Source organism: Vigna umbellata, chromosome 8, assembly GCF_029865625.1.
Source record: "Vigna umbellata cultivar VRB3 chromosome 8, Vumbellata_1.0, whole genome shotgun sequence".
In the NCBI taxonomy this organism is placed as follows: Eukaryota; Viridiplantae; Streptophyta; class Magnoliopsida; order Fabales; family Fabaceae; genus Vigna; species Vigna umbellata.
The window spans coordinates 44,773,242-44,797,605 of record NC_142172.1 but is presented as its reverse complement, the minus strand read 5'-3'; the positions used below and the strand labels follow the sequence as shown (position 1 = coordinate 44,797,605).

General features: G+C 28.1%; 3 protein-coding genes across 3 annotated transcripts; 1 reads left to right on the top strand and 2 right to left on the bottom strand.

Moving 5' to 3' along the window:
- The first annotated feature begins 2,795 nt into the window (after positions 1-2,795).
- On the top strand, positions 2,796-6,896 carry LOC124831413 (amino acid permease 6-like). Its single transcript, XM_047305417.2, has 7 exons — positions 2,796-2,952; positions 3,038-3,271; positions 4,848-4,941; positions 5,141-5,355; positions 5,452-5,594; positions 5,684-5,911; positions 6,002-6,896. The coding sequence occupies exons 1-7, from the start codon at positions 2,901-2,903 to the stop codon at positions 6,416-6,418; spliced, it is 1,383 nt and encodes a 460-aa protein (XP_047161373.2). The 5' UTR covers positions 2,796-2,900; the 3' UTR covers positions 6,419-6,896.
- A 438-nt stretch (positions 6,897-7,334) lies between these two features.
- LOC124831393 (tubulin alpha-6 chain) lies at positions 7,335-11,203 on the bottom strand. Its single transcript, XM_047305366.2, has 4 exons — positions 10,785-11,203; positions 10,121-10,350; positions 8,230-8,337; positions 7,335-7,608 (listed from the first exon to the last, which is right to left on the bottom strand). Exons 1-4 carry the CDS (start codon positions 10,975-10,977, stop codon positions 7,486-7,488), a joined length of 654 nt encoding a protein of 217 aa, XP_047161322.1. The 5' UTR covers positions 10,978-11,203; the 3' UTR covers positions 7,335-7,485.
- Positions 11,204-12,373: 1,170 nt separating this feature from the next.
- On the bottom strand, positions 12,374-16,518 carry LOC124831390 (pyruvate kinase isozyme A, chloroplastic-like). Its single transcript, XM_047305365.2, has 7 exons — positions 15,805-16,518; positions 15,223-15,310; positions 14,937-15,127; positions 14,229-14,347; positions 13,459-13,702; positions 13,047-13,281; positions 12,374-12,941 (listed from the first exon to the last, which is right to left on the bottom strand). Exons 1-7 carry the CDS (start codon positions 16,336-16,338, stop codon positions 12,613-12,615), a joined length of 1,740 nt encoding a protein of 579 aa, XP_047161321.1. The 5' UTR covers positions 16,339-16,518; the 3' UTR covers positions 12,374-12,612.
- Between the last annotated feature and the right edge of the window lie 7,846 nt (positions 16,519-24,364).

The window sequence follows — 24,364 nt, the reverse complement described above, 5'->3', positions numbered from 1 at the left end:
GCTATTAGGTTAAGAGGGATAAAATAAAAAAAAATTATACCTATTTGAATCATAATCGGTATAAAATATTTGTATTTTTTTTACTATAATGCCATCATACTACTTTTTATACCTATTTTTATTATTTCCGGTGTAAAGAAGTTTCTTATATTTACAAAACTGCTACCATACCACTTTTTATAGCTGATAAATTTTAAAAGGTATAAAAAATAGCTATAAAAAATATATTTTCCACTAGTGTAACTTGCATGAATCGGAAAAATATGCTAATTATATGTGGGATTTTGTACAGCATGGTAATGATATTATTTTTTTGTGTAAAGGAAGTTTTAGAATTTGTTTTGGTGATGTAAAATAGTGAGAATCTCTTAATTTTCAAGTTGAATGTCTCTAAGAAAATATCTCTATGTATTTTTATTGGTCATCAAATGTATTTTTATTTACAATATATTGTAGACATATGTTGTTACGATAATATTTGATGGTATTGTGTATACTGTTTGTTGACATATGTTGCAATAAATATGGATTATGATGACAACTTTAATTCATTAATTATTCAAGGTCAGACATACAGTGAAAATATGACATGCATATTAATACATTAATATATAATGATAAGGACAAAGTAAGATCATTATGATTATATATATTTTAATTTAAATTAGTTCACCCTTATTCGTGGCTTCTATTAATTCCTAAAATATTATGTGTAAGTGTAGTTGATTATTATCATTATATGTAAGTACATATGATATTATACACAATAGTGGGCAATATATGTTATAAAAAAGACAGTTTTATTTATGTGTAATCTTTTGTAGTATTTATAATGTTTTACAGAGAAATGGAAATTTAAAAATTGTACATATATTAGTAATTATAATTATATAAGAAATAATCGTCAACTCCAACCCATACATAACCTTACCTTTTTTTTATATGCAGTGAATAATAAATCTATATTTCTATTAGGCTTACAATTAAATGTGTTTAAGAAATAAAATTTTAAGCACATTAAACACTATCATATTTATTTTCTTATTTATTAGCTGGTGATAATAATAATAAATCATAATTTTATATCTTAATTATTTATTTAATTAATACTCTTCTAATTTTTGTACCATCTTTTTTCTTTAGTTGGAAATATTTTGGTTTAAAAGTAATTAATGCGAGACAAAATGATATTGTGTTACTTATTTAATCTAAAATTCTTTGATTAGATATGAGTTCGATGTCCTTCTTTTAAAGGTAAATTTTCAATACTTTATTGCGTGTAAATGTGGTATTCTTTATATGTTTGTTAACTTTGAAATTTATTTCTAAACATTCGTAAGTAATGTTAAAGACTAAATAATTGAAATTTTGTTAGCTAGAAACTAATTTGAATTTTAATTCATAAATCAATTATAATTTTTTATTAATAACATATACTATTTTAAATGTTAACAATTTTTAATTTATTAAAAAATATTTAATTTAATTAATATAATAATTAATTATTTTTTGTCTCTATATTTAATTATTATTTAATGAGATTTTTATAGTGAATGTTAAATTTTGTATTTAACACTACAATAAAATGTTTAAATAATCATTAATTTTAGAGACCAAAACAATTAATCAACTATATTAATTAAGTTATATATGGTTTTATAAACTAAAAATTACAATTATCTAAAATAATCTCTATTATAAATATAAAATATAATTAAATTTTGAATTATAATCTAAAATAATTTTTAACGTTACTTATCAATTTTTATTGGTATTTAATTTTAATTAGAGACTAATTCACATTTGATAACTAATATTAAAGATCAATCTAGATTCTAATATTTTTAATTTTAACAAATTAGTTATGTTTTTTTTTTCTTTCTATTTTACCTTTCTTCACTTCTATGTTACAATGCAGAACAATTAAATATTAAATGAAAAGTGAGAATACAATTGACTATAAGAAGTATTATCTTAAATTTTAAAAATGATAAGGAAATGTAAATAATATTTTTTCAAAAGATTCAACTGTTGAAAGAAGAAAAAGGAATAGTGTGATATGAACTGTTATGAAGTAAATCCATCGTATTGGTATGAACTATTTAATTATTCATTAACATGAAATGGTTTTTTTTTTATATACAAGAAATAAGATGGTCATGGATAATTTAAGTACTTAATAAATATTTTATACTTATCTATAAATTATATAATAAATATTATTAATGTAATTAATTAAATATCAATTTTGACCAATTAAACTAACTATTATTATTTTAAAAGTAGAATTTCAAATAATACTCAGCTGTAGTGTCTCTCTTATCCATGTGATAATTCTTAACATAACATAATGAGATTATTTACTCTGTGTACAGATATTTTTTTCAATAATATTTCAAAATCATACACAAATTATTTTCCTATAATGTTTTAAAATTATAATATAGAATTTACAAGGATATAAATTTTACAAAATAAGACAGAAACAAAAATTATTAAAATATAGTGAAATAAAAAGAAAAGAGAGAGAAAAAGCTAATTGGGTGATTGAAAAAAAACACCAATATAAACAAAGCAACTGCTCACATTTTAGGTACAATTTAAAGCATGTTTAACTGCTTATAATTAAGTATTTTATCACAGTATTATTTTAATATTGTAAATAATGAATAATCTATTCATTATTTGATTTTTATATAATAAATAAGTTCAGGTAAAACAAAAAATAACACATATTTATGGTCCATATGGTGGCAGTCAGTAGTAATTTAAATAAGGATTGTGCTTATAGTGTTTCTCTTATTCATTCTCCATTCTTATAATAAGAAGATAATACCACTAATATGGTCAATTTTTCAGTGAACAACATATCAGTGACTGCATAGAGAGAAAGAAAGGAAATGGAGTCCCATAACTTTAAATACGAGGACGATGGTAGCATAAAACGAACAGGTAATTCTATCTATCTTCCTAAAACATTATTACATAATCTGAAATCAACTGATTTAATTTTGTAATGGTTGTGTCGGGCGTGAAGGAACATGGATGACTGCATCTGCGCACATCGTGACGGCTGTTATTGGGTCTGGGGTGCTGTCGCTGGCGTGGGCCGTGGCTCAATTGGGCTGGATTGCTGGGCCTGTGATTCTGGTGCTGTTCTCCCTCATCACTCTCTACACTTGTTTTCTGCTCTGCAATTGTTACAGGTACCCTGACCCTGTTCATGGAACCAGAAACCGCACCTACATGAACATGGTCAAAACTATTCTAGGTAATTTCAACTCTTCATTTTTCTTCTGATTTTCGGAGACCAAATTCAACTTTTTTTTTTTTTTTACTTCACGCGTTTTCTTATTACTTAAGTGTAAAAGAACAGTTTCAAAAAAAAAAAACACGAAATATTAGACCATAAAATTTATGAAATTATATTAGCTGAGCTGTAAAATGTGTAAGTAGATATTGTTTTAATGATATTATCGTTGACATTTTAAAATAAAGACAACAGACAGACGTTATTTAATGAGTTCATTATTATTCTTAAACGTTAAGTATTGTTTCTCTATAGGACTCTGATAAATAAATGTTTTTAAATTGAAATAGCTTTTCTTTAGTTCAAGGTGTACCTAAGATAAAATTTAATTCAAATAAATTTCATGCATACAGATTTTATATTTTGCGGACAGACAGACATGATTGTATAGTATGCTCATACTTTTTATGTTATCGGATGATAAAAATTTAATATTTACATTAATCTTAATTTTAATTACTTATATATATTATTACCTCTATGTTTGATTTATATATTTTATAATTTGAAGGAAAATTGTATTAAACGAGTAATATAAATTATGTATCTATGCGAAGAAAAAGTTTAACTGTATTGTTGAATAGTAGAGATATCTCCAGTTATTTTTCAGTTAGTAGACTTATGTTTATATTCATCATTATTTTTCCTTACGGTTAAGTATAATACATAATTACGATGTTCAGTGAGATTTAGAATATTATAATTTGAAAATATAACTAAAGATAAAGTAGAAATAAAAGAATCTGTGTACTAAATGAAGTATTTTATTATATATTAGTGGAGTGTAGTAACTTTTTTATGATAATAACAAATAATAAAATTATAAATATATTTTTTAAATAACTTTGCAAAAAATATTATTTATTTTATAGATAATGTTTTTATTACAGACATTTATTTTGATTTTAAAATTTAAAAATTAATTAAGTAACGGTTAAATTTAAAAACATCAATTATTTAAAAGATAAAATTGGTAAAAGAATATTTTAATTTTAAAAAAATGTTGCTCAAAAAGATCAAATTCAAAGTAAAATATGAACACGAAAACGAAAATTCTCTTTTATATAATAATATAGATTATTACAGGGAAAATAGGTAAAAACTACTCTGAATTATAAATTGGTCGATGATATGTTGCCACTGATAAAAAAAATCTTATTTATAATCTAAAATATTAATGTTTTAACATTTTTAAATCTAAAATACTAACAAATAATTATTAAAGTGAGTTGTAAGATAATATTTAAGTATGTGACAACTTTTACTATTCTACAATATGCTAAAACCATCGCATGGATAAATTTACTCATAGGTATTTATAAAAAAAAGAAAACAATAATTAATTTTTGTAATAAGCTTGTTATTTTTATGAAGGAAAGAATTCTGATCTTTTCAAATATTTATGTAAGTATTTATCTATATATTAAAAGAATATCAGTATTGGATGAGAGAGTAATTTAGCAGAATATGGTGTGAAGTATTGAGCATAAGAATGATTTTGAAAGTTATAAATAGTGTTGTTCTTGTTCGGGTCCAGGAGGAAAGCAATACCGTTTATGTGGACTAGCTCAGTTCTCAAATCTTGTTGGAGCATGCATTGGATACACCATCACTGCATCCATCAGCATGGTGTAAGTCAAACTATTTCATATTAGATTTTTCAAAATGAGTTTTAAGTCATGAGTGCAGTATAGTTTTTAAATTAAATTTAGTTAGTTTTAAGTTAATGTATGATAAGACAATCATATGCAGTATAGTTTTTAAAGTGGTGAAAAAGGAAATAAGGATGTGTTTTGGTTGTACATTATGTGACTGGTGTTTGCGAAGCAGGGCCATCGGGAGATCGAATTGCTTTCACAAGTATGGGCACGAAGCTAAGTGCCATATATCAAATTACTCATATATGTGCATCTTTGGAGCGGCAGAGATTTTCTTAAGCCAAATCCCTGATTTCCATAATCTTTCAGGCCTCTCCTTCATTGCTGCTGTTATGTCTTTTGGTTATTCTTCCATAGGCATTGGTCTCTCCATAGCAAAAATTGCAGGTTCTCCGTTGCATTTAATCAACACATTTTATTATGTACATAACCATTTCTTATGCCACGCATGAATGAATGAATAAATAACTTTGAACGTAAAAGGTGGAAGCCATGTGGATACTAGTCTTACGGGACTGGAGGTTGGAAAAGACGTGACAGAAATGCAGAAGATATGGTATACTTTCCAAGCAATTGGAAACATTGCTTTCGCATATAGCTTCAGTCAAGTAATGGTTGAGATACAGGCAAGCAACTTAGCCAAATTTGGTGTTTTACTTTAATTTATACTGTTCTTTCGAGGATTGTTTTGTTATATAAAACTTGATTTCAACAGGACACATTAAAATCAAGCCCACCAGAAAATGGAGCCATGAAGAAGGCAAGCGTGACTGGAATCTCCATCACCACATTTTTTTACATGCTATGTGGTATTCTAGGCTATCAAGCATTCGGCAACAAGGCACCTGGAAACTTCTTAACAGGATTTGGTTTTTATGAACCATATTGGCTTGTTGATATTGGTAATGTCTTCATAGTTGTTCATTTAGTGGGCGCCTACCAGGTAATTCTTTCATCACCAAATTAACTCGTGTTGACCAATGTATTAATAAAAACACAAGAAAAACACCTGAATTTCACTGTGCACAAACAGGTATTTTCCCAACCAGTTTATCTGCTTGTGGAAAGTTGGTGTGCAGGGCGTTGGCCTCAAAGCAGAATCATGGCAAAAGAATACGGTGTGGACATTCCATTGGTTGGAACATACAAAGTGAATGCATTCAGGGTGATATGGAGGACAGTGTATGTGATACTCACAGCACTCATTGCTATGATTCTGCCATTCTTCAATAGCATTGTGGGGTTGCTTGGAGCTATTTCCTTCTGGCCCCTGACCGTCTACTTTCCAACACACATGTACCTGGTTCAGGCACAAGTGCCCAAGTTCTCTATGATCTGGATTGGGGTCAAAATGCTAAATGTCTTCTGCTTGATTGTCAGTCTTGTTGCTGCAGTTGGATCAATCCAAGGAATGGTTATAGACCTTAAAACCTATAAGCCCTTCAAGTAAATCCTACGCGTGGTTTATCTCGAGATGAACCATTGTTTGTATCAGTGTCTTTGGTGATTATTTATCAGTTGTTTGGATCATTTTCTTTCAAGTGTTCTCTATAATAGTTTCTAATGGATTATTAATGCTTTCTGTTCCTCTAAAAAGTTTAAATCGTGTTTCTAGTCCACCACTTCCTTAATTAGTAGTTTTTGTCTCTATTCTTTAAAACATGGTCACTACACCAAAGCTGATAGGTTTTCCTTTATGCAGACTTAACTATATTAGTATTTTGGGAAAACATATACAAAAACTAAAATAAGTATTTCAAATATTAGAGGCAAAATCCGAAACTGAAAATATTTTCAGAGACTATAGAAACTTCATTAACATTTTTTATATATTTGATTGTCTGATTCTTCAAGTTTCTTTCCTGTTTCATGTTATTCCTATGTAGCATACTAGTATGAAGATTCTCCAACGAAAAAGGTATATTTAATTTCCATACTATATAATAAAGTTTATTTATTTTTAAAAAATGGTTTTTTTACTCGAAAAGCTGAAGTAAACCAGCTTTCTATCTTTGCGCTTAATCAGAGACATGATACTTAAGTTTCTCTGTTCAATAATATATACACTGCGTATTTACATAAATGCTTACGTAACAACTGCTACATGATTTTCCATACTTTATTAAACCAACATTTCATTCAACATTCCATGATTTCTTCTTTCTCTTATGTTCAAGAAAGTGCAAGACATTCATCGTTTCCCAAGTTTTTGTGGCTTTCATTTCATCATAATATCGTCTAGAGGTGAGGAATTTTACTTATCAACAGAAAAATAAAGAATTATACGCAATGCTTGATTCTTCTGATGGAGCTTTTATTTAGTTTTAATTATTCATAGGATGTATGTAAAATGGAAAAGGCGGATGTAAAGAATTGAGTCAATGATGAAAGGAAAATAGATAACAGCAAGTTGATCCTGGATGATATTTTACAATGGCACTAAATCAACAGAGGCTTAAGAAAACAGAAATTTGATATATGCAACTAGATTCCTAAGAGGTATGTGTAGTCTTGCCTTTAGTTTAGACGGGGTGCTATCTGTGATATCCTTTCATCTTCTAGGAGTGCGTAAGGGTCCACATATTGTGGAGGTGATACGGCCATCTTGCTTGCATCATGGACAAATGTTGGTCCAAAATACTGCAACAGTAAAGTAAGGATCAATTTCAAAGCCATCTCAAATGCATAGCTCCTATTTATCCACTATAAAGCGATGCCTGAAGTGTAAGAAGAAAATGCCAAAAAGAACACATAAATCATTTCAAGCTAAGAATTCATGTTGTATTCAGCTTTGTTGCCTAATATCAGATATAAAACCACAGGATAGACTAGAAGATAGATGTGTCGAACATCAAAAGCTTCAGCATTATGAAATGAAGTGGCCGCTCCCAATAATTGAATGTACAAAAACAGTTGTACTCACAGGTTGGGAGTTTTCTCAGTTAACCAGACAAAATTCATAGATATGACAGTTACATCATTGGCTGTTTCTACTATGAATTATAATTATTTACATTGAAGTTAAGAATATAGCTTACAGTTATAGGTGCTAAATTGACATAGTTTGCCAATATACTAGGCAATGTTCTTTTGTCCGTCAAATCGTTATTCGCTTCAATTACAAACAAGATAATAGATGAAAGAAAAATCATGTTGTCATTGTACAGATAAGATGGCCGTGATACTGATATACATACAATTTGATGAAGTGATATATAAAAAAATGCACTCATCACATCTGTTGTCAGGCCAAGTACTTACGAAGTATAGAGCAGAAAAAGTTGCAACAATTATGAGGATCAACGGTCCAAATCCCAAGAAGAATGTTCCTCCAATCGTCAAGAGAAGTTTAGCACGAGGTATTAAGCCCTGAAATGGATAAATACACAAGTGATTTCACGGGATTTCACCCCAAAAGGAAATTCAAGAAAGCTCACTTCAATACAACATTATTAATTCTGATTTAGATGCATTCTAATAGGATATATAGATTTGTTTGTTCATATCTGTCGGCCAAAAGACTCCACATAATTTACGCAGTGCAGCAATCGCTACCTTCTCATGTAGTAATATTCGATGCAAAAGAAAGTACGTCAATATCTAAACTGACCTAACATGGTCTAACAGAAGAACTCTGCATATTATGGAGATCATCATGTTAATTTTTTAATACATATTCTGTTATAAATGCTAGAACAGTGTACTCATGAAAGCTCTTTTTAAGTTACTAATGCCCATTTCACACTCAAATTTAGGGAGTATTTAGGTAAGCAATTTAAATAAATACTTGTTCAATAAGATTTTACTATGAGAGTTTATTTTTAAGCTTCATTGTGAAACGTACTAGAATAAGCTAAAAACAGATTATTTTGATAAGCTTTTCTACAAAGCTAATTAAAATAAGTGAAAAAGAACTTATGAGAAAGCCACAAGTCATGGACCACTATACTTTAATTCATTTTCCACATCCATATCTGGTAAGTATATCATATTCTTAAATATTTCACCGATAAAGTATATAAGACTTTAGAAGAACTATAAAACTCGAATACGGCTACATACGAAACATTGAAGAATGTACAGTATACAAGTAGAAGCATAGTCCATTGGTAGGGCAAAAATGGAAATTATTCTCTTCACAAATGATTTCAAGAAAGAAATAAGACTGATACTATTTCTATTTGTCAACAGATAAAGAAATAATTCATGATGAAAATGGTTAATAAATTCTATTTTGTTTTAGTAATGCATAAAAACATTTTAATTTGGATTTGCAGAATATCAATTATTATGTTTTATAATTTTTTTAAATATCTGTATATTAATCTTACACATTATATCTTATGTACGTTTAGAATAATTGTATCTAATGCATCTCTTACTAGAAATACTTACAGTACTCAGAATCATAACATAAGCACAAATAAGCTCTGGCAAACATTCCATTAGTCCAATGCAATCATTGAAATTCATAGTAAGAAGTATGGAAGCTGTATTTCTACATGAAGATTCAGAAATGAAAAACTCAACTTTAACAACCTATTATTTTCTTAAGTCTTTAAATAATAATAATAATAATAAATCATGCCGTTAGAATTTAGCTATGAAATCTTACATCTTTAAGAGAGTTATTTATTGCAAAACTGATAAGATTCGATCTTATTTTGAAAATTACTTAAAATTCTTACTAATTCTATGTACTGCAGAAGCCATTTGAATTTTAATTTCCAAACATGTGATGTCTCAAAAGGCACTGTGTTCAAAATTTATCAGCAGATCATGTTTGTTGATTTGGGTAACAAAGCCAAAAGTTTATATAATTGGACTTACTATTTATATAATTGTTCATCAAGAGAAGATTAAAAGGTATAGAATGTTTTGGGAATAAGGTTGAAACCAGTGTTGTAAGTTGACATTCATTATTCATAGCTGAATTTCAGTACTTCTTGAAATGTTCATCCTTCCTGTGTTTTCTTTGTCCTCCCTCCCCATTTCCACTTTCTTGCTTCTCACCAATATAAAAATTTTAATTAGTATTTTTTTGTTCAACACCGGATAACAAAGACAAACTACTGCCAACAAAACCATAGAAACAACATAGTTGCTTGTTTATAAATTGTTTAAGGAAAAGGAATGTTAACAATGAATCAACCTCAAGACCTTCACTGTTCAGGGCCATAGATCGTTCTCTCTGATTTTCTAGACTCCTCTCAACATTGGTTGAGACAGATTTTCTTTTGGGGAAACCTCTATCTTCCTCATTCACGAACACCTCTTCATCAAGTTCATAGTTGCTTTGTTTGTAATCATCAAGCAATGATGTAGGGGTCATACCTCTCCTCTTCAATTCCTTCATAAATAATGACTCCGGAGGCTCTTCACCTGAAAACACAGCAGAAGCAGGATGATGAGACAAAAAGGTAAAGTTAGTCGCTTTAATGTTCTCTTTGACCAGTTGTAGATTATAATCCGAACCCCTTCATTACAAAATCTACTTGTCTGGCCAAAACGTAATAACAAACAGTTTTTCTTGATAACCAACAGATAAAATGGCACACAGACATGGTGAAAGCACAAGAACTCATCCTACATCAGATGAATATACATAAAAGGGAAAAAAGATCTAAATTTTATTTTAGTAATCTGCCAAGGAAAGAGAGTGGAAATCACAAATACAAGTAGTCAAACAAATAGAGCTAAGAAATTTTAGTAAACTTCTGTATTATTTCTCACTAAAACTAGAATTATAACAATTTCGAAGAACAATCATTAAACGAGACTTGAAAATGAAATTTAAAAAACAAAATCAAACTTGCCATTGTTTTGGCTATTGAACTCTTGGGAACTACAGCAGACCCTGAAAGCGGAAGACTTAGAAGAGGTGAAAGTATGCAGCTTTGCGATCCCTTTGTGGAAATAGCATGGTAGGTGATTGTTCCACGTAGATTTTCTGGGAAAATTATATTGCGAAAGGGAAAGTTGAGAGAGGGTAGGTCTCAGAGAAGCCATAACTACGGCACAAAATTTGAAGAGACAGACAAACCCAAATGAATGAAAGGGGTTTGGTGGCAGAGAGACGTGAAAAGGCTTCTTCTAGAGGAAGTAAGAAGTAGAGTGGAGCTTGCACCGGCAAGCGCAGTTTAGAGTGATAGAACTAAGGATGGCTAATGTGAGCGGGGGGTGGGTCTGCGTTTGTGGTGAGAAAGAAGTAACCAGTCGTAGATTTGCGGTCAGAGGCTGCTGACAACATGGACAAAATAATCATGATTTTTGTTTCGCGAATAGATTTCCTTCACTATTTATTTTATTTTTTATTCTCATAAACTCCAATCAATTTGTTCCTTCCACGAAAATATGGCAAACTATTTTGGTTGGCTTGTGATGATACGCAGTTAACCAGTTTGTCTTTTTTCGGTAAATTTAGAAACGTATTTATCAGCTTTATCAACAATAGTAAAATAATGCACAAGAATTCAAATACACATGTATACCTACTAATATTATTATACTTTAATCTAAATACAAATATTTGTTGTCAGTTAAATCTTTAAATATTAAAAATCAATTTTGAAATAAAATTTAAATTCAAAGAGATAAAGATAATAAAGTATACAAATAAAGATAAAATAATTATTTGAAATGATGGAATGACTTTTGTTTATCAATTTAGATAATACTTGACAGACCCTTTAATTAAGAGTCACTCTCTGAATTATTTATCTAATATATTAAAACATAAGAGTATAGTTCCATTTTTTTTTTTTCAGAGAATCTCATTTAAATTTAATTTCATTGAAAATGATTTTGATTTTAATACACTACATCAAATTAAAGGTATCTTTTCTAAAAAATAAACTTTAATGTTATTATCGGTTAATTCTGAAAATAGTGTACATACCAATAGTTTAAGGTTTTTTTTTCTTTCATTTAATCTCAAATCGTGTCTATATATATATATAACATCTTACTCTTTTTTCATTTTATTTTGGTAGCATATAAGTTTTGGAATGGATGAGACATTTCGAAATGGGAAAACTTTTACTAAATTTTATAGTAAATAATGAATATCTTAAAAATTATATAACAATAAGTTTTAATTGATTAAGATATTTGAATAGAAACTAAATTCTAATTTACGTTCTCAATAAACTACCTATAATCATAATAGAGGGAATGCCACTTTTGAACTTCACTTCGATAATCTTATCTTTTTAATTATCCACTAACTAACTGTGTAACTACCATTTACCTACTACTATTTTCACTCTAATAGCAAGGGAGAGACAATTGGGGAGATCCCTTTCGTAAGAATATCATGGAAAGACGAAACTAAGTATTGGATTCGCGTGTAAGCAAAGAAGCTTGCCAATGTAGTACTCTGTAAGTTCATCATAATCAAACAAAGTTGATCAATCAAATATAATTCGATATAATAGTGCAATTTTCTTAGTTAATTATAATGGGCAATTCACGAAGTGTAATTCACAAGCATCTTTTGAAAAGGGTTTCAGAACTAGCTAGAGTTCTACAGATAAGAATTTATGAACTTTGTTTTACATGAGGACAAGAAACCAATAATACAATACTATCCAAGCCTAGAAAATAAATGGACACGTGTCCCTCAATATTTTGCAACCTTGCGTTTTAGGCAATAGTCTTCACCTGAATTGATTGGAGAGCCATAGGAGAGGATCGTGTGTGAGCAATATCCGAGACCACTAGAACAATATCTCCTTGTCTGATCAATCCTTTGGATTCCATAAGTTGGACTGACTTTGAGATGTTAGATTCAGCATCATCTGATAAATCAACCAGAAGGGGTACAACCCCCCATAACAGATTCAGAGCCATGCGGGTACTTTCATCGTCGGTGAAGGCAAAGATAGGAGGATTTGGGCGGTTGCGTGATAGAAGTGATGCCATGTGTCCATGCTTCGTGTACACAAAGATGGCATCCACACCAAGGTTGTTGGCTGCAGAACAAATGGGTAATTTTTTATTTTTTATTATGATTATTAGACTCTAACCGCTGCGCAGAATACATAATAGAATCAAGTGACAAGAAGAATATGAAGTACCCATTTCAACGGCACAATTACATATTTGCTCAGTGATGCATTCTGGCAATTCTGCTCCAAGTTGGTGATGGTTGAGAAGATTCTGCTTGTTCTCCTCCCGATTCCATGATTCCATTCTACTGCTAGTCATATCCAAGACTGCCAAAGCTTTACGCCCATATGACCCAATAGCTGATTCACCAGACAACATCAAAGCATCAGCGTACTGTCGAACTGCTTCAGAAACATCTGCTACCTATTAAATAAAAGCAAATATTTGTGAGGTAAGAACAGAAATCCAATACCGAACTGGAAACATATCATCATAGAATGGAATTCTGTCTTAGTTTCCTAGTAACATGTCTTCTCAATCTAAGATATTGTTTATTCAACCAAGCTCATAATAATCATCCTGGAAAAAGATTGATTTTACCTCGGCACGTGTTGGGGTTGGATACTCGACCATTGACTCAAGAAGCTGAGAAGCTACAATCACTGGCTTGTTTAGTTGTCTGCATACGTAAATTATATCCTCTTGGACTGTAGGAATCTGTTCAAGTGGTATTTCGACCCCAAGATCACCCCGGGCCACCATGATTCCATCAGAAGCTCGCACTATTTCCTCAAGTTTATGAAGAGATTCTAAGCTTTCTATCTTCGACAAAACTTTAATGGATCTGAAACAATTATATATAACTTAGCTAAAATAACTTTGAAATAAATCCATGGAAGAAAATAATGTTGTAGCTTAAACAGGTGGATTTGGTTAATTATCGAATAACTATGCTGTTACCAACAGTATTATCAGACAGACAGCGATGGCAGAGGAAGCTGGACACTAAATTTAATAGCTCAGCCTATGCCATTTTCGACCACAATAGCTGCAATTTAACCTAGGAAATAGAACTGAATAACCCTCTTGAAGACGAAAATATGACACCACTAGGTGAAAATGATTGGGGGTTGCATTGTAGTGCAAGTGCCAGACACGAGCGTTCTTATAGGACTTCAAAGGGAAAACGAGGAAAATAAAATAGACATAGTGACACTGCAGTAGAATGCTTGCGATACTTAGTATACTCCTAGCCACTGGTACGTCATTTTGTACTAAAAAATAATATTGACATCCTTTTAGAGGAATTAACGATTACGCTATATTGCTAAACCATATAACTATTCCTTTTTGAACGTGTGCTTACTTACTTGGTTGACTTCGTGGAGAGGTAGTTCTTTAGATCCTTAACAGAATCAGCGTGATTGACAAAGGATAAGGCAAAAAAATCAACACCCTCAGCTATACCGAGGTCAATGCCAGCCCAATCCTGTGGATGTAAACAATTCAAACTTAAGAGAGAAAAAAACATAAAAGGGTAATATTTTCAATTAATAATTATAATTATTCAAAGAAAAATACAAAAAAAAAAATAAAGAGGTTCGAAGAGACAAAGTCATTATTAGTTTTTAGTAAAGTATGAATACGATTTGTTCAGTTCAGAAAAAGGTAGTTTCTCTACATTGTAAAACAGAAAGGTTTATTGTATTGTCTGAGAATTTAATGAAATTATTGCATATATGGTTGTTGAAGAAACATCAATCCAGCCAGTTCTTCCAGATCTTCGGAATGGGTTTTGAGGAGCAAACTTGGGACTTTGGAAGGATCAATATACTGTACAATCTATCCATATATTGAAAAATGTAAGCACTGATTCTTGAGGTAATTAATATATCATTTCACCAATTTTCAAAAGAAAATATTAAACATGAGTTTTGACAACTGTTGACATTGTTAGCCTAGGAATGCTTTCAGAAAATCAACGCCATATATGTAAAGAAATAATTGCAGAGTGCTAAATTTATCCTCCGTGATCTTCGTTAAATGAGCAGGGGAAGAAAAAACCGGAATATGCATACCTTTGTTGATAGAGTGGGGAGCTTGTAATTCCTCCTCACAAGCTTTCCATCTCTCCAGAAACTAAATTTGGCTCCAGGAAGGAAAAGACCAGCATCAATGCACTTACAATGCAAATCATTTCCTTTCTTTTCAACGACTTCAAAGCAAGCCATTCCACCATCAATAACAAGTTCATCACCAACTTCAATATCTGATAGACATTAACTAAGCTCAGTACTTAAATGCATAAATACATTGTGAAAGAAAAGGAAGAGTTGGTTCTTCATTCGTTAAGCAAGACATCACCTTCAGAAAAACCTGTATAGTTTGTCTGTACTGTGAATGGGCGAGAACCCTCAAAATGCTCAGCAGTAAAATGCCAAATTGAACCTTCCTGAGATGGAAACAAAAACAATACACAAAAGTGCATGTCTCCAAATCAGTTAAATCTAGTAAGTGTGATCATATAGGACAATCTATCACAACAAAGCCTTTCACAAAAGAATATAAACATAATCTTCTAAATTTGGATCTAGGTCTACTAACTTAAACCCAAAAGACAGCTCGTGCAGGAAAACTTGCTCCATATCTACATATTATGTTACTTTACCATGTCACAAGTGAAGGTGAGATCTCTAACACTCTCTCACACTGAGTACTAGATAGTTTGCAAGGCTGAACATCTATGAATGATACGATAACAATCCAACGAGGGGTCTGATAGGGCCAACAACAGCCCCTGGGATGGGCTCTAGCAATATATTATAATTTGGGTTTGGGTTAACTCGATCCCAAGAGCTAACTCGTGGTACTTGTTACCCCCATTAATATATACTATTTTTTTAACATATAACAAGTGAATGTTAAACAAAAGAAAAAATAGCATACTTCTACTTTAACCGAGGATGAGGCTCCATGATCAACTACATGAATCTGACTACCTTCAGTGTCAATCATCACAGAAACACAGAACCCTTTCTCCTCATTCAACTTCTTGATCTTCCTAATCACATCACGGTGCCACTCCCTGGTGCCATGGCACATGTTGAGCCTGGCAACATTCATGCCTCCGGAGGCCAAATTCTCAAGTTCCTCCAAAGAGCTGCAAGCAGGACCAATTGTGCAAACGAGTTTGGTCTTCCGCAACCCCGCAAACCCCTTTACCGTTAACTCTCCCTCTGAAACCACATCCAATCCAGAATTTCCCTGCAAAGCCTTACTCTTTGAACTCCCCACTCCCACAGCAGCACGAACCTTAAAGTCAAACCTTTCATTCCCCTTCCATCTCCCTCTGTTAAAACGAAATCCGAGGCTGGTGACTCGGCCGCCAAAAACCCGATTCTTGAATTCGAGCGGAGCGTTCCCAGCAACACTCACTACACTTAGATCGCTCGCTGATGCAACTATTGACTTCAAAACCATTTTTATAAGAAGCTAACAGAAGCTTGTTTCTGGTTACAGTATAAATTTAAATGGAAATGTAGTATCAGATATTTGAAGTTTACGAGGGTTTAGTTGTCGATTTCAAGGGTTTCTTTGTAAACACCGTCAGCGTTGAGTTTTGGCTGCCAAGAAGAAGGGAGTAGGTTTGGGAATGGGGAAGTTAGCTTTGGTTATTTATCATCTAATGGAAAACAAATGTCAACCCAGGACTTCATTCGTCAAAAAATATTATTTTAATCACAGAGAAATATATTTAATCTTTATTTTTTAAAATATTAACCATTTAATGATATTATACTGAATTATTTAGTTAATCATAGTAAAATCCAAACTATGATTATTATTTAATGCGATGAATAGATAAGTGGATTTAATTAAATTTAAATTAATTTATTTTCAAAACTTTAGTGAAATTTAATTATTAATTTGTATAAGTGTATAGATTTAGTTTTTCTAATTAATTTTTATTATATTTATTTTACTTGTTATTTCAGTTAATATTAGAACAAAAATGTATTGATTAAGAATAAACATATGAAATATATCAGGTTAACTGAACTTAATAAAATTTTGTTAAAAAAACAACATTTTATTAAAAGACTAAATTCAAATATTTATAAAATTAAAAATTTAAATTGAACCACAATTTTAAGAAAAAAATTAATTTTTACTAAAAATTAAAAAATTTAATATTTAACAATTATTTAATTCAATTAAGTTCGACATTTCAACTAAAGATAAAATAATTTAGATTAAACTCTTTTATTTTTCCTTCTCTGTCTTTTTTACACTCTCATTTTCACTTTTTAATCTATCACAACCTTAAATTTAAAATTTAAAATTTAAAATTTATTTAATTATTTAATTATAATTATATTTTATTAATTAATTTAAATTGAATTTCTCAAAGTTATGTTAATCTTATACTTTTTAATAAACTGATCAATCCAAATCATTGATACAATGTTTTAATTTGGACCACAATCGGGCCGGTTTTCATACTGCGACCATATATAGGAAGAGTGTTGGGTGTTGCTCCCTCCACCCCCACACCTTTCTTCCTCCACCTCCCCTTTACTATTTTGCCCTTAAATAAAATTTTATTTTTAGGGTTAATTTTTTTAATTTTACCCATTCACAACCTATTCCACTAATAACCTATTTTAGTTCCTCCTACATGAGTAAAATATTTTTCTTTTATTTTAACATTATTTTTCTTCATCTCTTTCTTTTGTCGCGGTGAGATACTACAAGTTGTAAAGGTTGGTGGTAGTGGAAAGAATTATCAAGTAGTCTCTCTCTCGTGGTGCAGTGTCGCTCTCGTGATGCAGTGTCGCTCTCGTGGTGCAGTGTGTGGAGTGGTGCAGTGCGTGTGTTGCTTCCTTAAGGTGTGTTTTCGAATAAACCTTCAAATAAAACCCTAAAATAAAAAACGTAACTTTTAAACGGTGACATCCTTCAACGGATGTCAACATCCGTTTAAGGAAAGAACGGATGTCAACATCCGTTTAAGGAAAAAAACGAATGTCAACATCCGTTTAAGGAAAAAACGGATGTCGACATCCGTTTTTTCCTTAAACGGATGTTGACATCCGTTTTTTTCCTTAAACGGATGTTGACATCCGTTCTTTCCTTAAACAGATGTTGACATCCGTTCTTTCCATAAACGGATGTTAACATCAGTTCTTTCCTTAAACGGACTCTGAGTTACGTTTTTAATTTTAGGATTTATTTTATTAGTTTATTCTTTATTTTGGAAATATTTTAATAATTTAATTTAAATGTTTTGATTTATTATTTTTTAATATATTTTTAATGTATTTTAATAATGTAAGGAAAATGAAGAAGAAAGAATCGTATGAGGAGAAGTGAAACGGAGAAGACAAATGGAGTTGTAAAGTAAAACAGAAGACAAATTGTTAAACGAAATTGAGAGATGGAAAGATTGAGTGCAGGGAGTAAAGTAGGAGAACTAGGTTTGGAATAAATTAAAATAATAAAAATAAAAAATTTTAATTTGAGGATATAATTGGAATTAAAAAAAATTGGGGAGGTGGAGGGAGAAAGGTGTGGTGGTGGAGGGAGCAACACCCAAGAGTGTTTCATCCTACTATTCCAAGATTTTATCCTGCACTTCCAAAAATTTCACATTTAACCTTCTGACATCTCATCATTATCCTACACCTTTAACTTTATAAAAAAATTTATTTTTAATTTTAATAAATATATTTTTATTTTCTTTTCTTTTTCTTGTTAAAAAATTCTACGCCACCTTAATAATAATTAAATTTAAAATTCTAATATTATTTAATACTTTAATAACTATTAAAATATAATTTATATTATAATAATAGTTATATTAAAAACATTAAAATAAAATAATTAAAATAAAATTATATTAAATAAAATATTTAATATATTCAAATATATTAAATTATATTAAAATATTAAATTAAATTAAAAAATTATTAAAATTTAAATAATAAACAAAATTTTAAAACAATTATTTATCAAATAACAAATAAAATTATATTAAATAAAATATTTAAATATATTAAATTATATTAAAATATTAAATTAAATTAAATAATTATTAAAATTTATATATAAAATAAAATTTTAAAAATCATTATGGATATCCGATTCATAACTTATCGGATATCTATATCCGATTAACAAATTTTTCAAAATTTTGTCTTTTTTAAATTTTAATACTTATTAAATTTAATTTAATATTTTAATATAATTTAATATATTTAAATATATTAAATATTATTTTAAATATTATTTTTATTTTCATTTTTATTCTTATTTTAGTTATTATTTTTCAATTTTCTTAATAAAACTATTTTAAAAATATAAATTATATTTTATTAATTATTAAAATATAAAAATATAATAAGTAATATTATAATTTTTATTTAAGTTTAATATTTATTAAATTTTAAATAAAAAACAAAAGTATTAACATATTTTATAGATTTTAATATATAAATAAGTTTTTTAAAATTTCCATTTTTATTTGAAATTTAATAATTATTTAATTTATTTTAATATTTTATTATAATTTAATATATTTGAATATATTAAATCAATTTTATTATTATTATTATTTTTTTTATTTTATTTTTATGTTTTTAATATAACTATTATTATAATATAAATTATATTTTAATAATTATTAAAATACAAAATTATTTTAAATAATATTTGAATTTTAAATTAAATTAAATTAAATTATTATTAAGACAGTGAAGATTGTTTTTAATAAAAAAGAAAAGAAAATAGAAAATATTTATTAAAGTTAAAAATAAAGTTTTGAAAAAGTTGAAGGTGCACAATGACATGTCAGAAGGTTAAAAGTGAAATTTTTAGAGGTGCAGGATGAGATCTTGGAGGTGTAGGATGAAACACTCTATACAGGAATAAGACGTTCTTTATGCTTTCATTATATTTATAATCAGTTTTTATAACACTTTACAATTAATTTTAAATTTTCATTATATCATTCATCTTATTTTGTATTAACTTTTATTTATGGTTCTGCTTTATTGTGAAACATATTGTATTCTGTACGAAATTTTAGTTATCATTTTGGTTTAACTGAGAACTTTTTTCTTTGAAATTATTTTATTTTCATATTCTTTCTGCTGAAAATTAATATATTGACGATTAAAAATTTATATTTCTGAGACAGTTGTTAATTATTGTATGTTTTAAATTATGGATAGAGTTCATTTTAAATACGTAAATTCCTTAAATTTATTATGTAATAACCTAATCATAAAATAACTTGAAATTTATGAGTCGACCTGACCCATTACATATTCGAGTTGGGTTAATAAAGAAAATATGAAATTTTAATGTGAGTCAATTTTAACATGACTCATTAAGAATTTGGTTTATTTGAATTGGCTTACCAACCTACCCTTTTTTTTTAATGAAATGAAATTAATTAATTATTTAATAAAACCAAAAATATTGTAACTCAAACCATTCTGCCTATACAAAACATTTTTTTATATAATTGATCTAATTATTTTTGTTTTAATTTGATAGATTAAAGTAATCTATTATAAGAATCTTAGAAGAAGATGGTGAAAAAAAGTTAAGTGAGCTAATGACGTAGTGGGTTAGACCAAATTCAAATGTTTTTGACTCACTAATAAATGAGTCGGGTTTAATTATTTCACTAAATGACCAACCCATAATAAGTCGACCAAATAACCTATTTTGACAATATTAATTATAAGAGGGTTACTCCCTACACCACCCCACTTTGCTCCCTACACCACCACAATTTTTTAAAATTCCGAAACTATCCTTTATATTTTAAAATATCCTACACCCCCACCTCTTTTCTTCAACGAATGTCAATATCCGTTGAAGAAAAATTTCTTCAACGGATGTGGCACATCCGTTGAGTTTTTTTTTTGTTTTTATAATTTTTAGTTTTTTAATTTATTGTATTTTAAATTAATATATAAATATTATTTAATTTTTTTAAAATTATTACTTAATTATTTATAAATTAATTTTATTTTATTTAATAAAATAATTATTATTAATTTTAATTTATCTATTATTATTTAAATAATAAATAAAATTGTTTTTAAAAATCTATTAAACGGATGTGGCACATCCGTTAACAGATGTGGCTACATCCGTTGAATTTTTTTTTTTCTTTTTAAATAAAAATAATAAACTAAAATATAAAATATATAAACGGATGTCAACATCTGTTGAAGGTGAAACGGATGTTGACATCCGTTTTATAGAAGAGTAAATTAGGTATGGGAAGGTGCAGGGAACGGTTGGTGGTGGTGGAGGGAGCAACTCTCTAATTATAATTATAATACTAATAAAAGTGTCATTTCATTTGTAGATCATCATATAGCAAATATTTATTCAACCAATAAATCTATAACAATGTTCAAACATCATATCATACCAATATAACACAATTATTAATAGTACATTATGTTTTGTTTTTAGTTTATTTAAAAAAATATATTAATATAAACTTTTCTTTATCTATTTAAGTAATCAATAAAGGCCTTAATAGTATTTTTTTTTCTTTTTTTTTATATTCATTTGTTGACTTGCTTTCAAGGTTAAATAATTTTATAATTTTAATTAGATAGTATTCTAATTAGTAATTTGACCTATTTTTTTCTTGTTCTTTCTCTTTTAGTTCTCTCTTTACTTATAATTTTATTTTTCATCTCTCTCACAATTTTATCCTATCATGTGGATGGTAGCAAAACAAGAAACATATCCAAATGATCGATTTTTGTAGAATAATTTCAATTTTATTTTGTATTTTATTTTAAAACTCGATAACTTTTAATCTTTCAAATACTTGGATAACTTCTTTTAATTTTTACTTTTGTTGTTCTTAGAATTAAAAGTTTATAAGTGATTTTATTTTTGAAGTTCTAATGTTTTTGTTTTGGATTTTAAGCAAACTTCAGGTAAAATAAGTTAATTTATTTACTTCAATTTATTTGAAAATATGGGAACTTATTGCATTGTTAATTGTTAAAACGAAAAATCTTATAGATGATGGAATTAAAATGGTATTTGACTAAATAAGTTTTGGTTTGAAATATTTTTATGCCGGTCTTGAGTGCAAGAACGCTTTCGGAAGTATATCATATAAACATGGTTTATGGTTACTGAAATGTTAGAGAGACTGAAGTATAATTTTTTAGAAGTTAGGACTTTTCGAGTTAATATGCTTGATTGGTTTGATTTTTTAGTTCATTATTTTATTTACTGTTATCTTTCGGTTAAAATTAGTAAAAAAAAGTTTAATTGATATTAATAAATATTGTCAAATACCATTAATTAATATTACTTTTAATTAATTTCTATCATGATTTTTAAATTCTTATTTATTGGGTTAGTTTTACGACATTAATTATTATATATTTTTATTAATATTAGTTGAAAATTTTCTTCAATGGTCATTTATAAAAGTAATCTTAGTTTGTGTTATTGTGTTTTTAAAACAAACCATTAGAAAAAGTAAAACATGTATCAGTTCTTAAAAAATGCCACTAGAAACATGATGATAAATCAATTAAGGTACATTTTAATTAAAAAAGTATAGTTCACATATATTAAAAAAAATAATCTCTTTCAATATTTGTCAAAAAAAAAGTATATTAATATTGAACTATAAATATCATTGATCTATAAAAAAGATTAACTATAATATTTGAAATAAAAAATTAATTCATATGAACATCAATAATAATAATCGATAATTAGTTATCTAATATTGCAGTATTGTATAGATCTTTAAACTGATAACGTCTAGATTAAAATCAAGACAAAAACATAATAAAATTAGAAAAGACATAAATTTGTTTAAAATTCAAATTTGGAATTGTGTAATTTAGTTACGCAAATAAAATTATAAATTTTTTACTCTTTTAATGAGATTTTTGCAAATTTGGTCTATAAAGATGCTTTGAATGGGAACATCTGGTAAATTATTTCCTCAAATATTATTAGATGCTGAATGACAAGAAAAGTTCTCATGTTCCATTAAAAATACCTATATCTTTATAATATTAATACAAGGGATTGACTTTTTTTTAATGAGTTTAATAATTTTCGAGTTCCCTAATCTTGCTAAAAAGTTTCAATTAGGTTCTTAATTATATTTTTTCTCAATTGGGTATTTATTTTCTAAAAATTAAAGTAATTAGATCATTGTTGTTAGTTTCGTACTAACACCGCCGTTAAAGGAAGTGCTACGTGTCAGTTCTTGGTTTTTTTCAATTTTTTAATTATTTTTAATTTTTTTAAAAAAATAAAATTTAAAAATGGCACGTGTTGTGTCACGTTGCAATGACATTGTGACTTGGCACTAACAGTGTCATGTGTCCATGTGTCACTGTCAGACTACATGTCATTACATTAGTTTCAGTTTGGTCCTTGTATTTTTATTTTGTCTCAATTTGGTCTTTGTATTTTTATTTTGTCTCAGTTTGGTCCTTCTATTTTTATTTTATCTCAATTTAGTCCTAATTTTAAAAATTAAACAATTTTGTCTCTCTCCAAATTCAAACAAAATTTAAATTGTATATAAATCTTAACAAATATTTTTATTATAAATGATATTTTTATTAAATTGAACAAATTATTGATGTGAAATTTTACTTTTTTTTAATAAAAAATTGAAATTTTTTTTCGTGAAAATAGTAACTAAAGGTGATTTCTTCTTTCATGATCTTCCATGAAAACTTTCTCCAAGAAAATTCACACCAACATGTTAAGTCAATCTTTTTTTAAACCTTTATAGATATATTTAAATAACATAATTAACATTTATATAATTAAGTAAATATAAATATAATTAAACTTACTCTTGTTAAAAATATTTAATAAAAATATTAATTTTAATAAAAATATTTGTTAAAATTTATATATAATTTAAATTTTGTTTGAATTTGGGGAGGGACAAAATTGTTTAATTTTTAAAATTATGACTAAATTGAGACAAAATAAAAATAGAAGGTTAAACTTGAGACTCAATAAAAATACAGGGACCAAATTGAGACTAATGCAATGATACGTGACCTAAAAATGATACGTGACACTGTCAGTGTCATGTCACACTATCATTGTCACGCGGCACAATATCAGTTTGACACATAACATTTTTAAAATTTATTATTTTTTTAAAAATAAAAATAAATAAAAAATAAAAGTAATTACAAAATAAATAAAAAACACACACGGTCCCTCCTTTAACGATGTTACTACGGAACTAATGGCAAGGACCTAATTGCTTTAATTTTTCAAAAATAGGGATCCAATTAAAAAAAAAAAAAGCTGAGAACATAATTGAGACTTCTCAGCAAAATTAGGGACCCTGAAAATGATTAAACCTTTTTATAATGTACACAATTTTCTTTAATTTGTTTTAATAATTTTTTTAAAATTCAAATAACTACTCATAATTAGAAAATTATTTTTATTTTTAATTTAT